General features: G+C 42.5%; 1 protein-coding gene across 4 annotated transcripts in view; it reads right to left on the bottom strand.

Moving 5' to 3' along the window:
• The window catches only part of SH3PXD2A (SH3 and PX domains 2A), an 868,884-nt gene that overhangs the window by 574,064 nt on the left and 268,988 nt on the right, over nucleotides 1-25,832 (bottom strand). For all 4 annotated transcript variants that reach the window (XM_078643704.1, XM_078643703.1, XM_078643706.1 and 1 more), the window contains one exon: nucleotides 3,355-3,431. In XM_078643704.1, coding sequence (XP_078499830.1) covers nucleotides 3,355-3,431 — 77 coding nt within the window. The remainder of the gene's footprint in view (nucleotides 1-3,354; nucleotides 3,432-25,832) is intronic.

Below are 25,832 nucleotides of genomic sequence, written 5' to 3' on the forward strand. Positions count from 1 at the left end.
TGCAAAGCAGTTTAGGGTTCTCGCCCTTCGAACTCCTTTATGGGCGACAGCCCAGATCCCTGTTAGAAATCACTAGGGAAGCCTGGGAAAGAGAAGAAGCGGCAGGTCAGAGGTCTTTATTGGAGTATACAACGCAATTGAAATCCCGGTTAGGCAAGTTAAGAGACTTAGCTTATTCCAATCTGGAAAAAGCCCAGGCACAACAAAAAGTACATTATGACAAGGGGAAGAAATGGAGGATTCTACATAAAGGGGACTGGGCCTTGGTACTCCTACCAACTACCACTCAGAAGTTTAGGAGTGAATGGAAGGGACCATATTTGATCACAGAGGCCTTGGGCAAAACCACATACAAACTGCAGGTCTCTCCATCACGTCAACAGACCTTCCACATAAACCTGTTAAAAAAATGGATTGGTACCCCTCCCAAAACCATCCAACTAGCACTACCAGGACGAGACGAGAGGTCAACCCTGGAGCAACTGCCAATCAATCCAGAATTGCCACACCATAAACGGGCGGAGTTGGTACACCGATTACAGCGGTTCTCCTCCCTGTTCTCGGACAAACCAGGGTGTACCCACTTAGCCGAACACTGCATAAAGACAGAAGAAAGAAAAGTGGTCAAGCAAAGACCCTATCGCATCCCAGCAGCAAGAAGAGCCAACATAAAAAAGGAAGTTAGGGACATGTTGGATCTAGGCGTCATACGTCCGTCAAAAAGCAACTGGGCTTCGCCCATAGTTATGGTCCCAAAACCGGACGGGTCCACCCGTTTTTGTATGGACTTTAGGGCTTTGAACGCCATTTCCTCCTTCGACGCCTTCCCTATACCCCGGGTGGACGAGTTAATAGAGAGGATAGGAGAAGCAAAGTACATTACTACACTGGACCTGACCAAAGGCTATTGGCAGGTGCCACTGAGGGAATGCGACCGGCATAAAACAGCCTTTGCCACAGATGACGGTTTATACGAATTCAATGTTTTGCCATTTGGGCTCCATGGAGCTCCGGCAACGTTCCAACGTTTAATGAACACGGTGTTAGCATCACATTCCGAGTACAGCTCAGTGTATCTCGATGACATTGTTATCTTCAGTCTCACATGGGAGGAACACTTAATACACATAGAGAGTATCCTCACTGCCCTACGAAAAGCCAGGCTCCATGTCAATGCAAAAAAGTCAAGAGCGGCTTTCCCCAAAGTACAGTATCTCGGGTTCATGTTAGGAGATGGAGTTATCGCTCCCCAGGAAGAAAAAGTAAGCGCCATCACCAAAACACCGTTCCCATCCACTATCAGAGAACTGCGTGCCTTCTTGGGCCTTATAGGCTATTACAGGCGGTTCATTAGGGATTTCGCAGAAACTGCTGCCCCCTTGACAAACCTCCTTAAAAAGAATTCCAACTTCAACCGAGGGAAACCACCTCCCGAGGAAGCACGACTGGCATTTGAAGCCCTGAAAAGGACTATCACGTCCAGCCCAGTCTTAATTCCCCCTAATTATGAGAAACCTTTTATCCTGGCAACAGATGCTTCTGATACCGGGGTGGGGGCTGTCCTATCACAGGAGGGGGAGGACGGGTTGGAACATCCAGTACTCTTCATAAGCCGGAAACTACATCCCAGAGAAAAACAATACCCAACTGTAGAAAAGGAATGCCTGGCAATACGATGGGCCGTGGACAAGTTAAGATATTATCTTGAGGGGAGGCCCTTCACTCTGCACTCCGATCATGCTCCACTGCAGTGGATGCAGAAGAACCAGTCCCATAACGCGCGAGTGCAGAGATGGTTTTTGTACCTGCAGCCCTTTACACGTTTACAATAGTACACAAGAAAGGCGTAACAAATAGTAATGCTGACTACATGTCGAGAGCACCCACTCTCCCCGAACGGGAGAATCCAAGGGGGGAGGAGTGTAGCGGGGTCAAGACGGAGCAGCCTACTAACTGGTGGATACCTGTACCTAATTCCCCTCGTTCTCTACAGACTGACAACCCAAGGGCAGAGTGGGACAGCGTTTCCGAACAGGGGGAAGAAATAGACCGTGGCGCCTTTAACTGGACCTTCGTGGAGCAGGACGAGACTCCACCCCTTTCGGACGTCAGAGGACCCCGACTGGTTAAAGAACAGGATATCCTGTATGGAGGGTGTGTTTACACCTCGGAGGACGGAAGCAGAGAAGGAGAGCAGGCGAGGAAGGACGGAGCGGAGGAGAAGGACGAGAGCACAGAGAGAGAGGGAGAGCCAGGAGGCCAACGACCCTGTGCTTCGCCGTGCCACACTCCAGAGGGAGGAGTGTGGCTTTCCCAGGTACGGAGACGTTTGGCGGCTTGGGTGGGGAAGAAGAATGCCCCGGTGTAAATTTGTATAGACCCTTGTACGTGCCTTTCCTGTGTGTATGCCCCGATTCCCGTCCCCCCTCCCTACCCGTTCGGTGCCCTCACCTTCTTATCCCGCCCCTCTGCACAACCACGGTTAGGTAGTGAGACACACGGGTGATACGTCCCTTCACTTGGGCCCCCTGAACAGACCAAGGTCTCCAAACAGTACTCTAACGGCTCCCTCTGTTGGTCTCCTTTTTCCCTCGGTATATCGGCCTGGAGACCCGAAGCTGTCGACGCCTACGCCTGTCAAGACAGCGTGGACCTCTACAGACCGAAGACACCGCCACCACGAACAACCTGGAGTTCGCCAGGGAAAGACTGACTTTAAGAACTAAGCGAACCATAAAAATAAAGCTGAGCTTAAAACGTTATTCTGCCGTACAGCCTCTGCCTGAACCCGAAGCCAGTACCACCCCCCCTCCCACGCCTACAATTACGTTTTATGAATAAAGCACATTACCAATTACCTGGTCACTTATCACTTTGGTACGGGACTTGTTTGAGGATGTGTGTGAAGCTTGTCTGCGGATGTGTTCAATCATAAATGGTTCTGCATTAAAACTGAACTCAACCAACATCGAAGCAATAAGCATCAACATGTTTTTTAATCACTTATTGAAAAAACATTTTTTCCATTTATTTTCGACCCCGGTAGCCCATTTTCCGGTCAGCTGCTCTCCCTGTGATCTTCGCCTACTGCCCGTCTTTTATCACTTGGATTTCTACCCCACCTGTCTTCATGCACCTCTTCCCAGGCAACACAGCAGCTGAAATTACATTGTTCACAAGCCTGTAGTGGGCTATTAAAAATATTGTGATCAGAAACTGAACTGATTGCTCTGGCATCAATATTATTTATTGCCAATGTGTTTGGCTTGGGTTTCCATTGCTCACTGATGTCAGCACATTTTATTGACGGGAGACTTTAAGATCAATTTGCACAATAATAGAAACAAATCATACCCTGCAATATTCATCGATGGGCTTCAACCTCCTCACCGCCACATCTCGAATGCGGCTCCTCCTGAACAGGACCTTGCCTGCAAAGAAATTACAAATAAAAGCATTTGTAATAAAGACCATCGTTTTGCCATATCACATTTGTAATGTATTACAGATCAGAGAATCTAAAGCAATTCACATAAGGGAACATGACATAAATGGTGTGTTCATTTAATTTTATTTCATTCTAAGACAGGCTCTTTAAAGCCCTCATAACCTGCAGAATAAAAACTAACACTGCTGTAGGAGCCTGCTTTATGTAAGAAGGCCATAAACGTTTGGACACCACAGGGTATCTGAGCGAGACCAGATGCTGCTGAAAAATACACCAATCAGACAAAAACAATGTCCTACATTTAAAGAAAGCAGGCCTCCCTGCAAATATGGAGTTCTTAAATGCCAGTTTTGGATGTACATATATGTATACTTTAAATAAATAATGACACATTTGTCTCCCAAAGAAATCGCCACCGATTGGTCAGACGCCTGCGACAGTCACCCTTTCCAGTCAGACGCCTGCGACAGTCACCCTTTCCAGTCAGACGCCTGCGACAGTCACCATTTTCATCTTGATTGTCTACTCCAAAGGCTTTCCCATCTCTTTCCCTGACTCTTACCTTGGCATGGTCCGCACTACTCAATTCATAATGTTTCACCGGCTACTACTGTCTGTGGGTATTTAACTCTTATCCTAGCGATCTACCATACTCCACTCTCCGCTCAGACGCCACCGCTAGGCTCTTAGGAGCCCCCTATAAAACCCTTTAATATACGATATTAAAGAAATTGCACCAGGACCATAACGTCAATAAAAATACAATACATGTAGAAACTTGTTAATAAGTTTAAGTGTTCTCCAGAGGTATATTTGGGATAAATAAGGCCAGAACGTACAATGTTAAAATTTTGTCTTTCTAACATTGTTCAAAAAGTTGGTTATAATTTAAACATAACTTTTGCCAGGGTGGTTTGAGAGGGGAGACATTGTTTACTTTGCATGCGTTACATCGCATGCGTTACATCGCATGCCATTACATTGCAAGTCGTCACAACGACTTGCTGTAGGGGACAGAAGGTGTTGGATTTACAATCCAACGCCTTCCCTGCTGTTGCACAAACTGTAGTAGGAATAGTAAATTATACTATTCGTAAGTCCAGCGCGCCCCCTACAGCAAGTCGTTGTAACGACTTGCGATGTAATCGTATGCGATGTAACAATGCGGTCGTTGTAATGACAGTGTTGTAATGGCATGCGATGTAACACATGCGTTATAATGATATATATTCCTTTGAGAGTCTCACTGAGATAAAGAAGTGATAGTGAAAGTCTGGGACTAATCTTAGCCACCGAAGATTCCTCTGGGTCAGATTCTAGTCCATCTTTTGTTATCTTCTCTAGATAGCTACCAGCCACATGCATGCAAGTCTTGGCCCTTCCTAAGTAAAAATAGTCCAACTGACCTCTTGGTTCCTTCGGCAATGGCATGTTCAAGCTAAAAACGCTGTCATGGAAAGCGCCCCAGAGGAATTACCAGTGGTTCAGAATAATAATGTGACCTAAGAAAAGAACTCATGACTTACAATATCTTTAAAATGTACAGCAGGGGTTCCGACTCCTTTTTAACGTATATTTATTGTTTACTACCATCTAATAAGTGTAGAGAATGTGGATTGTGCATATTGTGCATGTGTGTAATTTGCCTTTCCACCTTAAATGATATTTGCCAGTGAACTGCCCATATAGACTTCTGATGAGTCTGTAGCTTGGTTCAAATCAGCCTGAAGTCACCCTGAAGCAGCAATACTTCACACCATTGGTTGCCTCCATTGTATGCTGCTTGCATTGCACAGGGGCGGCTCCTTTGCTAAGGCGAAGGAGTGTCGCCCCACTAATCTGTGAGCAGTAGTTAAAGGAAAACTAAAATTATAATAACCAGCATTATTATCATTTTAGTTTTCCGTGGGCGGGGCTGGAGGAGGAGTGGTTCCTCCACTCAAAAGTGCGCATAACTGTTTTGCCGGCCCTCTCGGCCGACCACAACAGTCATGCGCACTTTGCATGTTCTGCACCTAGTCTGCATTACAGCCTGGGCGCAGAACATGCCGAGGCCCCCATTCCCCATCTGTGCACCGAACCACGGCATTCAGACCAATCACAATGGTGCTTTGCTGCTTTGCGATGCGTCAATTTCTAGGTTGCAGCACCAGAATCACTTCCAAGGTTCCAGGACTGGATTTGGCACCACTTGACAGTGCAGGACTCACAGCACAGGAGCCCAGGTACTGGTAGCAGGGTGCAGGTGAAGTCTTTGATGGCCCTAAGACTTCCACCAGGAGGCAAGCTCAACTCAAGACCTTTGAGAAACTATAGAAAGCGGGATGCAGAGAACAAAGTCCAGTCCTCTCAGCAGGCCAACACAGCAAAGTGGCAGTCACTCCTGGCAGTCCAACAGTTCCTCTTTCTGGCAGGATGTCCTCAGTCCAGAAGTGTTTCTACTTTTATGGTGACAGAGGTCCACTACTTATACCCATTTTGGCCTTTGAAGTAGGGAGGCTTCAAAGTAAGTCTTTGTAGAGTACAAGACCCTACCCTTCCTGGCCCTGGCTACAAATACACTAAAGGGGGTATGCATTTATTTGTGTGGGGACAGGCACAGCCCTACTCGGGTGCAAGTGTCAATTCCTCCCACCACTCTAGCTGAGGAAGACCCATCAGTCTTGTGATGGGGTACTGGGATATGCAGGGCACACCTTAGTTCCCTTTGTGTGTGTAACTATCTAGAGTGAATTCACAAAGCCAAACTGTCACTAAACCTAAATGCCAAAACACGAAGGAATCACCTGATTTACCTCCAAGTTTCACTGCCAAATGTATCCAATGAATTAAATTAATTAATTACCCCTTATTTTATAAATTTTTCCTTTTCCATATTTCGTTTGGTTTATTCAGTCCATTTTACACATTTGCTTAATCATTTCACGACTTCTCACAAACACGCAGGGACATCAAATGTTCCACATGTCATGATTTTAATAAAAACACCCAATGCATTTCGGGAATTCGACCCTTCATCAGGGGTATCTACGAAAAAATATACATTTAAATCGTCAGTTCAATTATTTACATATAATACAATTCTAACAAAAACCAACTCGTTTTGCCCCGCCCAAGACAGCCCAGGATGGCCAGCCCACCCGTCATGTGCACTTATGGTGCAGCAGCCACTCCTCCTCCCTCGACGTCACGCGGGCCTAACTCAGCCCGCCCTGCCCTAACCTGGCTGCAAGCAAATACTAAAAATAAAATGATAATAATGTCCTGTTATTATCATTTTATTTTTCCTTTGTACTGCTCTTAGAGCAGTGAGGCGATGCTCTTCCGCCTTAGTAGAGAAGCCGCCACTGCAAAGGTCCCAAGCTAAAGATGAGGGAAGGGCAAATAACAGCAGTTAACACCCAAACAGCACATGGGCAAGAAGCCTATTAGAGCACAACCTACCACTCTCACCCAACACAAGCAAAGACACTCTTATTGTCATCTGCCTTCTAACAACGGTGGCAAACAGTAAGCAGCGGCATCATTTTAATAGACTATGTCAATCTCAACGTTCCATAAACAGAGCCTATTACGCACAAAAATGTGTCCTGACATATACATTTCACCTATTTGATTTAACAATTTTGAAGGGCATATATGCCTTCATCCTAAATGAGAAGAATAGTCTTACAAAGCACTGTGTCGATTCAATCATTATATTACCTGTGAGATATACTCTCATGTGTGTCATTAAACATATTTAAGTAGCCTATATGTTGTAAGGGCCGCTCTGCAGATACGCACACTCACAACACATTCTGAAAGCCCTTCAGACATTATATACAGGGATGCAAACCAAAAGGACCCGCCTGGCAAAGTACAGCAAGAAGACCAAACGACTCACTTAGGCTGCCTATATTAGATCCTAGACCAACAGGTGGTCTCCTTAAACTCGGTGGTTCCATCACACCCCAAGTACATCTCTTCTGATATAAACATTGCATTTGTAATGTGGAGTGAAATCATTAACTGTCACAAGGCATTTGTAGATGGAATGAATGTGTGTCACTAGCCCCACACAAAGGGTTGAGTTTTGCTTTATCGCTCACCATGAATGGTGCCTTAAAAATACGCTGGCCCACAGCCTGTAAATGGCGAAGCTTCAGGTTAGTATATGCAATTTCAGGCAGCCATAACTAACACATGGAAAAATTGGTTAGAATTTGACTGTGAAAGAATTCAACATCCCTATAGAGGAAGATGTTGGTCTTTCGCACAGTAACTTCGATCAACAAGGACGGCAGTTATACAGAGTAAATCAGGGATTTTAACTGTGATTGCCTATGGAATCCAGCGAACTCAGATGGGGAAACTAGCAAGGGTGTGATGGGCAGGCATCAAAATAACAGTTGACAAGGGGGCGCTTTAGTGGTCAAGACAAGAGGAAACTGCGATCCTTCTGAGCCAATTCTTGTACAACCCCAGACCCTGTGACTTTGTGCATTGATTGCCTTCTACAAGGTAAATCAGAATACCGCAGGGGAAAAGGAGGGGATCAACGTGGGGAGTAAACATAAGGAATCAGTGATAAGACAGGTACTTTCTCGTCTTCGGTCTTGGTAGCGTAGTCTACCTCAGCTGCTTCTTGAACCTGAGACTTCTTCGTTATCTTAGATTCTGGAGTCAGGGCTCATGGAGATTCTCAATCATGTATCAGTGCACTGTGCACAAGACCTCTGAAGAAAATTATGTCATCAGGTGACTAAGTGCATGTGATGTCACATCTTGTATCCCGTATGTTTTGGTGAAATAACCCATGTGCAAATATGCTGTACTGCTGCACACCTACTGAGAGTGTATGTGTAGCAGCTCACAATGAGATATAGACGTTCAATCAGTAACATGCATTTACTCAGATCTTTGCGAATGTTTCACACAGAGCACTAATTTAATTTAAATACTGGAGACAGAAATAGAAGGTTAAACTTAAACTAACTGCAGATTACTTTAACGCTAGACAAAAACTGCACCTTCGCTTTGCGACATTCTCTGTCACTTTTATCCTAAAGGAAAGCAGAGCAAGCCAGCCATGAGCCCCAATGCAAACAAGGAGAATAGACTCTGCTGCTCCTCTGATGGTTAGTGACAGGCAGACAAGACTGGCATTTACACACCCTCGAGCCCCAGTGCCTTGGCAGCTGATGGCACCTGATGCAATAATGACAGCTACATACACCTGAAAGAAAATGTCACCCCAGACCTAACATGAGGTCTCCACTGTGTTTTTTTACAGTCAAAAGTCAAGGGTTTTTAAAAGGAGGTAGCCCCCGGTGTCTCAAGCAGTGTGGTACCAGAGTGTATCCCATGTGTAGCTGTACACTGTGCGGGAAGGCACAAGTGATGTCCAGAAGTGCTTAAAGGTCTGGCAAGAATATTTGACATTATTGATTTTGAAAGAATATACAAGTGTAGTCATTTTGGGGTGTGGGACTGGCTTCTCAGACATATTTTTACACACATTAAAGAATTAAAGAACACGTGGGTCGTCTAGGTCACAGTATGGAAAACAGACCTCCCTCATTCTCAAGAAGGCCATGCCCAGCTTTTAAAATCATACACTATTTTCACACAAAAAAATCAAGCCTATATATACAAAACATTACAAATGTCCTGGCTCGTTAACTTTACTGTACATTTCAATGAAATATGTTTTACACTTTGCAGAAACAATTAAAAACAAAATGAATTTGCACAGGAATTTTTCATATATTTATGCACCGATTGTGAATGTTAATAATGCGAAAGCAAAAAGTTAACTTTAAGCTTAAAATTACTAATAAATATTAATAATCACAACTCATAATGGCATTATTCGTAGTAATAACACCAGCAGTACTTCTTCAAATCTTAATAATAATACTCGTACTACTGATAACAATATAGCCGCTAATGTTTACAATACATTATGTGACCGTTTATTAACTTTAATGACATTTCTTCCCTGTGAAGTGTTTTTGTGAGCTGTACATTTCAATGCAGGATTTAATCTTCGACCTACCCAAAGCGTTTCCTTCTTTTGTTGTTGATTTGTTTTGCTATGCTGCTGTCTTTGGTAACACGGGGTGATTTGCATCAGTCACAAAGACACACAACCTTCAAAGATCGGATGGGAATACCAGAAACAAAGTTAGCCTCTGTTTATTCAGGTAACACTTTGCACTATAATTTGTCGTTGACGATGCTGGTGTTGTGTCTCCTCCAGCAAAATGCTGGTGTGCTCCACAAGTACAAATTCTTTACTTTCTGCTGGTAAATTAAGTACAGATAGTGGCAAAGAGGACAGTAAGTGGCCCTTCCTCACGCAAATAGAGTCAGCTGAATAGTCGCGGTCCTGCTGTCGTAGTCACAGTGAATGGCAGCTTGCGCTCTCTGGGCGAGGGGTTACCGTGGGCGCTTCTAGAATACTTAGGCTTTGTGGTAAGAAGAGACGGGTTCTGTTGAGGAAACGCCTCTGCCCTGGTCCTGCTGCTGATTAGCAAGTTATGGAATAATAGGAGTCCTGCAATGTCTAACGATTGCCATTTTCCATCCATTTGGATGAATGAAGTACATTATCAGTGACGTCTGTGGTTCGGTCAATGAGAATGTTAAACTGAACCCACATCCGCTACGGTTGGGTAACCTACCGTTCATGACACTGATGACACAACACATTTCCAAATATATACTGTAGGGGGCACTGTCGAGATGCAACCTTTGTTGGATTACACTACTGGAAACAAGTCAACAGAGTTTGCTTTTTGCCTTTCTTGAATGAGAAAGAATTAAACATTGTTTTGGTAACTTTGTATACCTGTTGTTGGACCACTACAATGACAAAGATGGTATTGTAGGTGGTTTTAAAGATAACACACTCCCCTTCTTCAAATAATGAAGAATGCAATGAGTTCCATAAAGTTAAGCAACTATCCCATTTTCACACTTTTTTCTTCTGTCAGCTGAAGGTCTCACAATCAGCCAACTACTTAAAACAATAATCCTATGTACTACAGACAACCTATGCATTTATTGGCTGTTTGTCTTAATAAAATAAAATTGATTAAAAAAACGCCCAACAACAACACAAAGATTTTTGGGTCTCAGATAATCAGGGCCTTAGTACTCTGTTAAGTCAGGTGGGGCCTGGGAGGTTCCCTTGCCAAGTTGATCCAAATATCTAAGTCATGCGCAAAAGCATATGAGCTCATTGTAAACATAGCTACATGCTGTATAGCGTTAAAATTTGCCCTATCTTCATGCTCTTAAAATGAATGCCAAAAACCTGAATTGACTTATGACCAATGAATGTTAATATCCTTATGGTGATGCATGTCAGAGATTTAGTTCTTCTTTTATTTCACATGTACTTAATCTTGCATTCCCCAAGAATGTTACCTATTTCATCATGTTGTGTTCTGTATTTTCTTCGTGCATCTTATTACTCTTGATTAGTGCATACTTTGAGTCGTGCCTGGTGTTTATTAGATGCTTTGACTGAGAGCTCTGGTGCGGAGGCTGAAGGCAAAGCAAAGTGCCTGTCAATGAGACAGCCTCTTTAGAGCACACAGAACAATGGTCATTTATTCCAATTGTAATTGAAAATCTGTGTAAATGTGTATGAAGGGAATACACAGATGTCAAAATAATTACAAGTATGTCATCAAAGAAGGGGGGCTGGGGGTGCTTATAGGTCCAGCACACAAGCCCCTATTAAATATCAAGTAATATCAACCAGCTATGCAGTTCCTTTTTGACAGAAAGAGAAGAAAATACTGGTTGGTTGTGTATCCTAAGAGTAGGACAGCAGTCAGCTTCTTTAGGAACAGGGCCCTCACACACCCCAATGGGTGTCATGCTTCATCATTGGGCTTCCTCCCCGGCGGGCCAGCACTGCAATGCCCGACAGGTACCCTTGAAGGGCTCTTCTTCAGAGATCTCTTTTGTTCCAAAGCCGTAATGTGAAGTGCAGGTATAGGGCCGTGGAGTGTAGATGGGTGTGTTGATGTGCAAAGTGCTTAGGGCAGTGTAAACTAGACTAAGTAGTACTCTTAAATAATTTTAATGGAGGAGTCTACTTGTCTAACTAAAAACAAAAGTGGTAGCCCACTGACACAATGTTCTGTGGTTGTTTCTTCAGAAAGGTCAACATGTTTCTTTCCTGGGCTGTCACACAAGTGGTCAATTGGCAATTCGTCAGGGCCATTAATCAAATTATCATCTACACAGTGGTTGGAGTACTAGTTAGTAGTGTGGATGCAACGGTGAAGCCGGATGACCTATCCAGCGCATGTCAGTGGGCTGCCATTTTGTTGCTAATGACAGAACCTCAGAAAGCAGAGTTGCCTTCTTTGGAACACCCTACTGTTTACCCCACAGCTTTAAGCTCTGTATAATAAAGACTCTGTTTGTTTTCACCCCAGTGCCAAAATCCATGTTGAATCGTTCCCAGCCAAATAACTATAGTCTTCTGCAGGTATGTCACAGTTCACAAATATCGCAATTCAAAGATGAACCTGAAATCAAGTAGGAATTCACTGCAGCATATGTCCAGAAGGCCACTCACCATGTCTGGATCCAGTAGAAACAATTTGCAACTAGTTGTGGAGCATTTCCTCCAGGGTGTACTTCTTCTGAAATCTCCATGGCCTCAGCTCTCAAGCAGGACTCTGAACTGAGGAGCAATCATTGCTAGAACAGGAACTGCTGCTGCGAGTTTGTAAGGCTAGCCCAGAATTTCCCAAATTGTGGGTCAATAGCTGAGTTTTGGTGGGTTGTGAAAGTCCAAGCAATAAATAAAGATGCCTTTAAATTCTGTGTTTATCTTCACACATTTGCTGTGCCACAAAGACAGAGGTCAAATGTCAGGCAATGTCTTGTGAAAGATTGCTGCTTATTTTGTAGCATTAGATTAGTGTTTACAAACTCCTCTAGTGAATTATGTGACAATCTTCCTGGAGTGCAGAGAAAAGCTGTAGGATGTCATTTGTTTGGAACACACAACAAAATGCAAATAGATGTAAGTGAGCAGTACACATTCAACATCATGGAAATCAAAAATGAAGCACATTTTTTGTAATTCTGAAGTGTGATGGAAACAAAAATTCTATTCGGATCAAAACAAGTCAATACACTTTACTTGGGGTTGCAAAAATTATAAATATTTACTGAAACACGATTTCCACACATTGTCATTTGTGTGCAACATCATCTTTGTTTAGTAAAACTGCATGCAAGTGCATTTTTAGATGTCATTTCAATGGAACATATGCGGTCAGTAAATGACAGTGAGCCCGCCTCATATCCATTAAAGCTGTACGGATCACAAACGTTTGGCATTCTAAAAAGTGGGTCATGGTTCTAAAAAGTTTGGGAAGCACTGGTTTAGCTTATATCAGCTTCTGCCACAGGTTTTATTTAGTGATGGCACACAGTGTTGACAAAGTGGGAATACACGGACCTCCATTTGGGGCCTTTTCAAAGCCTTCTGTCTCCATTTAAGGAGAATGCTAAACCTAATCATCTCCCCAAACTTCACTTTATTTTTGGCCTTATGTAATCTTTATTTATTGTGTTTATCTTCCCTATCTCGGAAGAGCCATTAGTTACTACATTAGTTTGAAGACATTGGCAGATAGGGAGTCTCTACAGTAAACAGACTTTTGGAGGAGGAACTATGATTCGTAGAATATCCGCAAAGCACTACAGGTCCTCGGGATGCTCCACCTGTCTCTGCAGGCTGGCAGGAATCTTTCGAATGTGCTTGCGGCTACTAATACAGATAGCTGTTTGCTTCTCACCAGAGGCTTCCATTTGTTGTAAATATTTGGTTTTACAATTACCCCCTACCAATGGTACTCAATTTACCTACCTCTGCAACATAGAAGTTGAGTTGACTCTGCTGCAATTCTGACCTGTGACCTCTAGACCACAGCAGAAGAAAGTATCAGCTTTTTGTCTCACTGAGCCACTCTTCCTGCATTAAGAAGCATTAATCAGGTTCAACGGGTTTGGCTCTTGGAAAGTGAAAGATTGTTTTGCTATTGTGCAGACGAGGCCTTCATCTGATCCCATAAACACTCTTCTCAGCACGCGGGAGGAAATCTGAAGTTACATCTCACCCTAACAAAAGTTATGCAATTCCTAAAAAAATAAAATGTTGGGGCAGCACGTGCCTCGAACATTCAGCTGCGATGATCTGAACGAATATTTAGTGATTAAGTGATCATTTTTCAAATATCAGGAGATGGGGCTCCTGACAACTACATACGTATGTATGTATGTATGTAGGATACTTGCAGAGCGAAAACTTAGCTAGGTAGCATCAGGGTGCTGGGGAAGGGGTAGATTATCAGGGGGCTGCACCGCGGGAGAAATAACTGTGCAAGGATTTTCTATGGCTGCTTATCTCCATGCATATTTTCAGATTGCAATTATTCACACTTGTGTGTTATCCGTACAATTTACATGGTGGAATGAGGGTAAACAAGCAATGGCAAAACCAATAGGTCTCGCCTTTGAGACCTATTGGCCATTTCCAGTACTAAATCTGTAAAAAAGTAAATGCCAGGGCCCTTCTCAGGAGGCCGCTACAGCTTGCCCCACCCATTGCCCCTGTAAATGACAGTACCAACACCATTAATAACCTTCGCAGACCTACAAATGTGACAATTCAGACTATTTCAGGCCAACCAAAGCTATATGAATTGAGTGGGTAGTAGGTATTAATCATTTTTTAAATGTATTTTGAATTATTAAACAGTGTTGTGCTCATCTCAAAATCAAATAGACAGCTCCAGCATGCGGTAGACTGTCAATAGTGGCAGTGTTGAGAATTAAGTGCAAGTGTCAAGCAGGAGGGAAACTACAGGCTTAAAATAACTGGCTATTTCAATGTTTTTTAGCCATGCTCTGCAGCATGGCTAAATGAGGAAGAACAAGCCTATAATGCCGCCTGCCGCATCAATTTGCAGGCAAACTCACCCAGCATGTCTACCTAGTTTCTTTTCTTTTTATTTGTCGATGTAAGTTGGATCAGCATGATGAAAGAAAAAATGTGTTGAAGTGTACTTTTAAGCACGGGTGGTGAGAGCAATTCAAAGGACATGGGTGAAACAACAAGGGTGGTGCTTGGAGAAAAAGCAGCAAAGGGGTGGGGAAGAGCAGCAATGGGCACCAGAGAAGGAAGGTGCCGGGAAGCAACACAGAGGGTGGGGGTGACAGAAGCAACACTGAGGGGCTAAAGAAGAGAAGCAAAAGGTGACAGAAAGATGGCATGGGTGGGGGAAAGCAACACAAAGTATGGGATGGGGAGGAGAAGCAACAGGCAAGAGATCAATGTGGAGCAGTGGGGGGAGCACAAAGGTCAGAAAGCAACCGGGATAAGGACTGGACAGCGCAATGGAGGGGGTGGGCACAAGCAAACAAGTGAAAGAGCAGCACAGGGTGCAGGGGGAGAGAAATACACAAGGGAGACTGCTGGAAAATGCATGCACTCTTGTGGAGTGCTTAGCCTAAAAGAAAAAAAATGCTGCTTGAAAAGCAAGCAATGGAAGCATAGATACCAGACAGTCAAATCAGATGGCAAAGACTATGTTCCACTGGAGTGACACATACAAGACCTGCAAGCTGGGACACAAATAAGAAGCAGGCAAATGAGAGTGACAGGAAGGCCAATCAATGGTAAGCAAAGGGTAGGCTCCAAGCTCTTGTATGTTCTTGGTAATCCTACAAATTGTTTCGTAAAAGACAGCTCATGCACTGTGTAGTTGGTTCGACCTGAAAAGGATCCATACAGAAAACTCATACAGGTGTTGCGTTTTTAGGTGTATGTGGAATTGTGTATTTATATGTTTAACACTACAGTGAGGGCGACCAGGCAGTGACCACGATGTGCCATCTCAACTCGTCCCATCACAATGAACGAAGTATGTGTCAGAACCACCCAGTTCTCAAGTGGGAGCTGGATCAGAATGGGCCAGAATGTGCAGCTTCTACAAGAATAGAAAAAAAGGATGGAGAGAGGTGGCGGAAGAGCATAAAGTAAATGAGGAAGAGTGAGAGGACAAAGAGTGAAATTTAACTAAAGACAGCAATGATTAGCAGGAGAAGAGAGTGATGGAGCAAGGTGGAAACAAACATTTTTGTATACCCCTTGTTAAGTCAATTCTCCATAACAGTAACATGTATTAATCGTGTGGTTTTGAAATTAACCAACATAGAATAGAATGCACCTACACAAATACATGTGGGATACTAAATTGCATGTAATTGCCAAATGTAATTTACTAATTTTTATGCATCTTGTAATAAAAAGTACGCATTTGTCATAATATAATCGGAAATTGCATGAATGTGCTTTCTGTCTGTTTATTTGTGGCATAACTCATGAAGACTGGTAAGTAAAATCATGCATATATGTTGCTTAAAACTAGATAAATACTAACAGGGATACTATTAGAAGGGGGGAGGTAAACAGAAGGTCTTTATTTCTCAAATTTACGTTTATTTGTGTTTGTTTCTATAATAGTTCCTACGTTGTGGCCTGTGTGGCCTAAAGAAAATGGAAGCTGACTGTGACTCCAAGTTTGCGAGATAAACACGCATGTGCGGGGAGAAGTGCGAGCTGCCTGTGCCTGTAGGGAATGGGTCAAGGACGGTGTGGCCTTCCACTTGGAACAGATGCCAACTTTTTTGAATGTCAGCATCTTGAATGTGGGAATAGGGCATCGAATAACAAATTAAAGGACACAACGGAAGAAGCATGACATGAACAATGGGCTTACTATTTTTTTCAAAATATAACGATGACTCTGCGGAAATTGAACAGTAATGCGATGAGGTGATGTTCATCCACCCCTTAAATGACCAGTCACGGACAGTCTAGAACCCTAAAGTTTCAACTTTTAGATAGATAAGTTAGTGAAAAAGGATATAAAAGGGGACATTTGGGACGATGAAAGAAGCTTGCTTTTCGATCTAATCTTTGCACTCCGAGATGCTGTCGGACTGTGCAATTTTCCTATGGTGCAGGGACTTTGAAATTTTTCTGAACTTTAACTTTTGAATGGGTGCCGAGTCCTATGAGAGGGGAACATCGAGAAAGATAGAGAGGTGTTTCTTTGGGAACTATTCTGTCTTATGCTGATGTCTGCGTTTCTACATTTTGGTAATATTGACCTTTACCTATTTTTTGAATTTTGAATTTTTCTTTCAGGTTATTAATGCATAATTGAATTTTTCCTTTGAAATAAAACAGAGGTCATGCTAGGAGATTTAATCTCTAAATAAAAATTCAATAAATGGAGAATTAAGCAGGTCTTGTTATCCGTTAGTTAACTTTTACTAGCTGATCCATTGACAAATAATGGTGGGGTGTTTTAAATGTTTTCTTTGAATCAAAACCATGATATTAGAAATTAAACTGCAGATGTAAATAGTGTATAAAATTTTTGTTTTAGACACTCAGCTATAATCCAGCGGCTCTCCTGTGGTCTTCACTGAATCCTCGGAACAGAATAAATGTGTATATGAATAACTTGCAGTGTTGTGGGCCCACTGATGAGTAATTTGTGAATAGCTCCCTTGGTTAAAGTGATGGTTTATAGAGAATTCCTGGAGCCGCGCTGCATCAAGAGCAAGGACAAATATTTTAGAAAGGGAGTAGAAAACAATGAGAGAGAATAGAGCCAGCTGGTAAGCAGAAGGTCGAACAAATAGTATGAGAGAAGGGAGAGTGAAGGAAAAGTAAGTGAGAAAACATGAATACTGCTGTGTTCCAGAGATGAAGAGAAAAAGGAGTGTACGAAACAGAAGGGAAGGAAGATGGTGAGAGGGAAGGGGTGGGTGTAAAGACCAAAAAGAGCAAACTAGATATAGCAGAAATAGGAAAACATGCAACTGAAAGAGAACAGTGAGGCGGAAGAAATAGAGAGAAGGAAGAAAGAAAAAACTGAAAAAGGAAATGGCAGAGAGAGAAGCAGACGGATATTAGACAGAATTACTGCGAGACCAATGGTCCAGTCAACTCAACATATAGTCATGTATGAGGGTGGATGGCAATTGTGAGTGCTGACTCAAAAGAAGGGCCTTTGTGCCACAGATTCACCCCTGAACTAGCTAGAAGTAAGAGCACTCAGGGCCAAGAGTGTACAGTTGACCACCCCCTGAGTACAGAGTCATACGAGGATTTTAGAGGCATGCTGCTGCTGGCAATACGATAATACAAGAAAAAATGTGTTGTAAACAATACAATAAGAAGAACGGAGTGCTGCAGTGTACAAAAAATGTCTCCATGTGACAGGTTCCAGTTATCAATGGACAACGTCAAAAGTATAAGCAAAGTCATATGAGAAACGACTTTAGTAAGTTGGCGGCATGTTAGGCCGTGTGCCCTCTGGCCTCACCGACTTTAAACTTCAAGGTTGCCCATTGTTGGGGACGAAAGCAGGGCCGGACTGGCCATAGCGGGCACCGGGCAATCCCCCGGTGCGCTGCACGGGTGGGGGCCGTTTTTGTTACAGGGCCGTTTTTGCAGCATAGCTGCAAAATCGCCCCTTAGGCCCTTACCAAAATCGGCCGAAAACCGGCCCCTGCAAAGAGCTCGGCAGCACCTCCCCCCCAGTGGGGAGGGGGGGCCTACCGAACACTACTTTGCCAGGGCCGGTTGTGGTTCCCAGTCCAGCCCTGGACAAAAGAAAGTCAGATAGAAGAACGATACACAGTTTACTTAACAAAATTGGTCATGGGAAATTTCTGCTGTGTATCCTGGTGCCATCTATTGTTAGCAAAGGCGGTAACCAGAGTGACCTAAATTATACTTGGCTGCTATTGAAGGACGAGTCTTGATCAATCCAATCTGTGCCTGAAAGGAGGTTGGCCCTTTAATGGGTGTATAGCAGCAGTTGCAATATATTCCCATTCCTGGCACTCACATATCTTTTCGGTAACTCGCAGGAAGCGGCAGCTACTCCATTTTTGGATCGAGGCTTCTATGGCATAGAGCTCTTAGCGGGCCACTGAAACTTGCTGCTTTCAACAACTAATGAATTCCCTTCAGAGCTCAAACAAAATCACACTTTGCTACTTTGACCCCTTTCCCCCCCGCCCCCCCCACATACACCTCTTCCTTATGACCCTCTCTTATTAACAGTTAACTTTTCGGTTTTTACTTTGCAGTCCATCACTGTTTTGCAGCTGTGTACATTCGCCTTAAAATGAACACCAGCCCTACATTTTGGACGCTGAGCTACTGCTGAAGTTTGCGATAAAAAGGGATGAAAAGTCCCGAACAGAGAATGCAACGCCGACCTTATGCGAGGAAATGATGGGGGAAAAAGACACCGAAGGCGCTCATGGGGTTCCCACTGTCCGAGAAACCACAAACATCTGCTGGAGTCGAACAGCGCTGGCTGCGGTCCGAGGGGATGGGCGCAGAGCTGCGAACACCGCAGAGGGCGGTTTAGGACACGGGGATCCTGTGCGCGGCAAAAACCAGCATCACCTAAGAAAGAAATGTATATGTTTGAGGTCTTTGCATAGAGCGTGCACGGCCCTGGACCACAGCATCAGAGCGCGTCGCATAAGACACTGTACAGTTTAATAGTCAGCACACAAATAACATATAACATATCGAACTGTATATGATAGTGCACATTAATATCACCTATAGCTATAGGTAGGATGAAGCTTTGCAGCACACACTGAATAACGCTTATTTACAGAGTTTGGAGAAGTAACGCCCCGAGGGGAGTCTGTGACGCCCCTAGGAATTCAGGAGTCCACATCTAGACTAGTTACAGCACCCCTAGGTGATGACAACAACATCATTCCTTTCAGATTCATTTAAGTTAACTAAGGAAAACAAGGTATACATGAAGAGGCGTCACTGTAGGAATCTTACAGTATGTGACTGTGAATCTTAGATTTTTTTACAGAAAAGGGGAGCTAGCAGAGAATGGACTATACATAATTAAGAAAACGGGTCGGGTACTTTATTTACAGTTATGGAATCTTTATAACTGACCATAATAACTCCACAGCGAGAAACATCACAACACCACAAAAGAACTCATTAGGTCAAAGCACAACAACAAAAACAACATACACCTGCCATTGATCTTCACCACTCATGTAGTAGACATTAACTACCCGATCAATCACATACTGCAGAGTATAATAATTTCGACATTGGATATATACTCTGTGGGTCTCACATGAAACATGGGCTGCACGTTTGGGTACACAGTGTTTATCAATGAGCCACAGGGAGGTCACAGTGCTCATGTAGCCCTCAGCTTCCAGCTATATAAATAATGCGACCTTCGCTGGGGTCCACTGATGTACACTGTGTACCTGAACTGTAACCCATATGGCCCATATGGAGGAGTACAAACCTGTGGATTGTATCACAGTATATCTGGGTTGTGCAGCCTCAAATCATAGGGTGATGTGCCTGCGGCAGGGATGTCAAGGACCAGTCTGGCTGCAGCATTTTGAGCGCTCGGTAGCTTCTTGAGCTGTTTCTGGGTGGCGCCGGCGTAGAGTGCGTTGCCGTATTTGAGTCTGCTGGTGATGAGTGCGTGTGTGACCGTCTTTCTGGTTTCTGTGAGGATCCATCTGAATGTCTTTTGGGGCAGGCGGAGCATGTGGAATCAGGCTGAGGTACATTGTGAGCGATGAGTCCAGTATGAAGCCGATGTTGCATGCATGGTCCGTTGGGGCGGGAGTGGATCCCAGCGCGGCTGGCCACCAAAAGTCGTCCCAGGCTGAAGGGTTGGGTCCCAGGATGAGTACTTCACTCTTGTTCGAGTTGAGCTTGAGAAACCTATCTTTCATCCAGGTAGCATTGTCCTTCATTCCATTGTGGAAGTTGGTTTTGAGTTAGTTGGTGAGGGAGAGGATCAGCTGGGTGTCATTGGTGTAGGAGACAATGTTGAGTCAGTGGCTTCTGACGATGGCTGTGAAGGGGGACCATGTAGACGATGAAGAGGGTGGGGCTCAGGGAGGAACCCTGGGGCACTCTGCAGATGATCTCTGTAGGTTTTGAGACGAACAGAGGTAGTCTGACAAGCTGAGTCTGGCCAATGAGGAAGGGGCCTTTACCATGCATGGTAACTATGTGTAAGGCAAGGATTATATATATATTTTTAATATCTTCATTTATATTGTTTGTGGGGAACCCCCAACCCCATGTTTTCAATTTACTCTCAACCTCCTTTTACCACTCGCCATCCCTAAACCCTACAATTAACTTTACATCTCTTTACCACTACTCAACCCTAAACCCTAAAATTACCCTTAACTTCTACACACCCCATAACCCTAAAATTACTCTTACGTCGCTTACCACTGCCCACCCCTATTTCCTAAAATTACCCCTACTTACCTTTACCACTCTCCATCCATAATCCTTAAAACTACCCTCACCTGTCTTTAACATTACCCACCCCGTAACCTAAAAATTACTCTTCTCACCCTTTACCTCTACCCAACCATTAATCCTAAAATTACCCTTACCTCCCTTAAACTTTACCAACTCCTAAACCCTAAAATTACTCTTACCCTTACCTCCATTCACTACTAACCACACCCAAACCCTTTTTAAATAACATAGCAATGTTGTTATTTAAAACAAAATCCTTATCAGCGTGGTAAAGGCTTGCGTGTTAAAGGTAAAAAATACCATCATGGAAAAGCTGTGTGGTAAAGGCATTGCATGGTAAAGACTGCATTGTAAAGGCTGTTTCCTCCCCCCTTAAGTACTTAAGTACTCCATTTCCTTTTCTATGCAGAGTAGACTCTGTTATAGTGGCTGTCTCAGCAAATCTCAGCCAGTCATTCAGCCAATCAGATTGCAGCGAGTTTGCAAATCTTTATTGCAAGTCTGCAAACTAGCAGGAATGGTAACCAACCAGATTTAATTTCAAGTTCATACTGATGTTTGGATACAATCTGTGAACCTAATCCAATTAAATTTGCAGAGTCAGTATTTTTTTTTAATATCATGAAAACTCAGTCACTGCTGTACAGATTTACATTAAACCGTAAAACGGTTACTTCCAATCCAAATTCTATCTTCAGGATACGTATAGTATAAATCCGTGCAGCAGTTTTTGCTGCAGGGGACAGCATAATATTACACAAAGATTTAATAACCTCTCCTCAAAGAGCAATTGCCACTTATAAAATGTTTGACCCACTTGACCAGTCTGCACCAAACTGAGAACTTGGAAAACAGATGTAGATGGGTTCATTTGCTGCCAAATTTGATATAGATTCAAAAAAATCAGTCAAAAGCCACTAGCAAAAAAATATAAATAAATACAAAATTCGAAAAAAAGGATGCCGGTGTGTCACAATATCAACTGTAAAACCTAAGACAGTTATATAAGATATACATATTTGTGTGTGCAGCCACATAATCCTTTTAATTGCATATTTTTGAAACATGGGAGTAATCACATCCAAGTGGAAATTTATATCGCCTTCCTGCCCAACCCTCTGCACTAACTTCACAGCAAATTAATTTCCTCTCCATTTCCGCAAAGCTAAACAGAAATCCCATTCCATTCTGCCTAAGATCCCTTAATGCTTTCCAGGGCCTTTAGGCTCTTTCAGTGATTATGACCCCAGCTCAGTGCACTCTAGCAGAACTTTGTCGACCCAAATACCCTTCAAGTCAGCTAAGTGCATAAAACGCCCATTAGGAGTGCTTGGGCTTTAACCACACACTTTGTTTGTGCTTCCGCAAGTACCCGGAAGCAATCAATCTTTTCCTTTTTGCCTATTTTACTCATCCATGACTTGTTATGCACGCTGTCAGTTTGCACTTCTTTGCTATTTTGCAAATGTGCAGCAATATGTCACCACGGCATGCGGGTATAGGGGCCTATGCTATTCTTCCAAGCAGGCCTGTGGTAATTTCTGAGTAACTATTACATTCTTCGTAAACTTACTCAGAATGGATGAAAAACAGCTGTGTGGAGTGTGAAATTATAGGGTGGCAAACATTTTCAGTACCAGTATATTATACCTTCTCGTTTATAACTTTTTAGACTTTTGCCCAGTGTGAGCCTCATAAAAATGGTCAATTACACAAAAAGGATAACATTTATTAAAGCCTGCCCATGATTTATTCTCTCTCTATTGATCTTTTTCAAGCTACATTTCAGCAACAGTGAATTCCTGTTTTCTGTTATGAAATGTTGTGGTTTTTAGACAGTAGATTATCATTTCTGCTGTCACGTGTAGTTTGTTTTCTAACTTGTAGTCATTTCTTTTTTTGCTCATTTCAAACGTTTTACTGTTACAAGTTTATAATGGTTTTAGAAATGTATTTGGAGAGTAGTTCGATGACCCCTGAGTGGTTCCTATTCAACCATGACAGTTTATAACTGTTAAGAGAATACAAGAATAAACTATCATATTTGTGAGCACTAACTTCAGAAAATTCTAAAAGTCAAATATTCTAAACAAGTTTTTCGGATTAATATTACTGTTTTAAAAAAATATTTTAAACACTTTTTTCAGATTAATATTACTGCTTTTCAAGATTGGACCCATTTCAATGATAACTTATCATCTGGTAAAGCACCTTTTACAGATTATGCCCTGCTTCAATGAACTGGATCACCAGATAATAAAATTACTCAAATTAATTTTAATTACATATTACCCATATATAACCTTCAAGGGCTGAGTTGGCCTTGCTATGATTCCAATCAATGATGTTAGAAGCCGAGGGCCAAGCCCGTGACCTTTTATTGAGTCCAGCCACTGGATGCAATACACACACTAAATTGTGGCATAATCTGGGCTTCCCTAATCAACAGTGATTGTACCTTATGTCCCAGAAGCAACACAAGACATTTTTATCCTATCAGATAAGCCGGAGTGGGTAAAGTTTAGTAGCCAATTTATTAGGATGACATGAATTTGGATAGCTTAGCTAAAATGCCCCATATACCTCCAGGGGAGTAGGGACATGGAACTTTACATCACGATGTGTGAAAGACGGTCGAAGTGGGCAGGATAGAAAAATGGAAAGCACTGCTCTTGGCATACGTCTATGTGGTAGCAGAGTGAAATTCCTCTAGATTCGCCATTTTCAGATGTGGGTGGAATGTAATGCAGACTTTTACCTAGGGCTAACAATACACAGGACCTGACCCGTATGCCTGATTCCTGAACCAGGGTAACCAGCAAGATCAAATTAAACGGTTCCATGAGGTTCTTTTGTTATACAGTCAATACAAAACTCTCCCTCAACATTATAACCAATTTTTCTCTATTTTCCAAACAGGCATAGTGTAACATATACAATTAAAATTGTTGCAGATGGTGCATTGCGCATAGGTGCAGTGGTGTGCAACATTAACAGTGATACACATACATAATCAGGATGTCTCCACGTTCCATGTACATAAACAGTTCAATATATATTCTGATTACTATCTTCAAATAATTGAATATCAGACAATCCCAACAATTAACATTGTTAATAGAGATTGTCTGACATTCAATTATAGACGGAGCAGGTAAGGGATGAAGAGAATTTGGACTGCTCGATTTTCTGGAATTTACAGAAAGTTCCAGGCAGATTCTGGGTTTTAATTGTTTCTGGGGGATTCAAATCTGAAAGGACCTTCAAAGTAAAACTTATTTTGGTGACATGACAAATTAGCATGCAAGGTGTGGTGCGGTCAGTAGTATTATGGTTTCCTCTGGCAAAAAGGTGGATTTTTTTCCCCTTACCCTTTTTAGACAACTGTAAGGCAACTCTTTGGTAGGACTTAATGTAGAAGGCTATAGTACAATTCAATCATCATCTGACGTCTTGAGTCCGCCATCCGTTCTTTTCAGTCTGACGCATAAGTACTCAAATCACACTTTTCAGGTGATCCATGCACTTACCTATTTCAGATACACTGAATGTGTGCACAAATACTTAATTTCTAGGACATGTTTGAGTTCACAGAAATTGTCACTTTTGCTTATGATAACTCTGTTGTTATCAGCAACACACCAGTGGGGCTTAAAATGTAATTGTCAAATATCACTTTAAGGCTAGTTTCATTAATGTAACACTGAGGTATATGTGTACTCATTCATGGTGACCACAGTGGTGATTTAAAGATTAATAAGCGTACAGCAACACCAAGGAGGATTCAGATGCCGAGGGGATCATCTCGCCACATATCATACTTCCACCACTGGGCTGGCATGGAAAGCCTTACTCTTTACCACAAAGATTGAATAAACAGAAGAGGGGAAGTGGGAGGAAGGTATCTGCTTTTATATCAACCTGAGCTCTCCAAGCACTGTGTTATTCGAAGGACGACAATCCAGCCTTGCTAATCTTGTGAAGTTTGGGGGAGCAAACATTCTGAGAACTCAAATCATTACAAATTGTAAAAAAAACAAATATTAATCTAGACAATGATAAAACTATGCTAATGCATGAGATTCATTGAAGTATCTGAACACGGTTTTGGAGAATGCTAAGAATGCACCAAGAAAGAAACACAGATATATGTAAACCATTTTAGGTTTGAGACTAATGCGTAGCAAAGGTGAAAGGGAAAAAATAAGATCATACCTAAAGACAGTGTACAAAACCTGTAAGTAGAGAGTAATGGAATAGTGAATATAAAGCAAGCTGTGGATGTAATAAGCCCCACCCAAGTGTTCCTTTTATGAAGAAGGTAGAGCATCTGGTTTTGTACCAGATTATCTTTATAAGGCCACTGTTGCACCAATGACAAGGCTGTGAGGCATTCAGAATACTGCAGCCAAAAACCTGGAAGCAGTTTTAATAAAGATTCCTGTGCTACTAAAGGCAGGTTGTAATATAGCACCCCGACAGGCACAGATTCACCAGTAAGAATCACATTTAGGCATAAACAGTCTTAGCAAAAGAAACTTCTAACCTCTATGCAATTATCACCAAAACGATTAGGCCAGGAAACACTGTGAATGTAATACACATGGACTTCAAAAATGAATTTCAGCAATGCCTTACAGAAGGAAGCCTTTTAAATGTCATCAAAAAGGACAGGGATCAATAATGCAATTTTACTTTTACACAAAAGAGGGTTGTAAGACAAGGTTAAGCAGGGAAAAAATAAATTGCACACCTAATCAGCGAGAGCTTTCGAGTGCAATGCGGCTCAGTGGTAGACACAGATTTATTTAATGTATTCATAAATATTTTACAGGTTAACATGAAATTAAATTCTTCCACCTTTGAATGGGACCTATAAGCAAAATGAATATTAAAGACCAAGCAGGGCTCATTGATGTTAGAAAGATACTTGAACAAAATAGCCTTAACACGCCTTAATGCACAGTGACAACCTTAGGCCAT

Source organism: Lissotriton helveticus, chromosome 5_1 (assembly GCF_964261635.1).
Source record: "Lissotriton helveticus chromosome 5_1, aLisHel1.1, whole genome shotgun sequence".
NCBI classification, from domain to species: domain Eukaryota; kingdom Metazoa; phylum Chordata; class Amphibia; order Caudata; family Salamandridae; genus Lissotriton; species Lissotriton helveticus.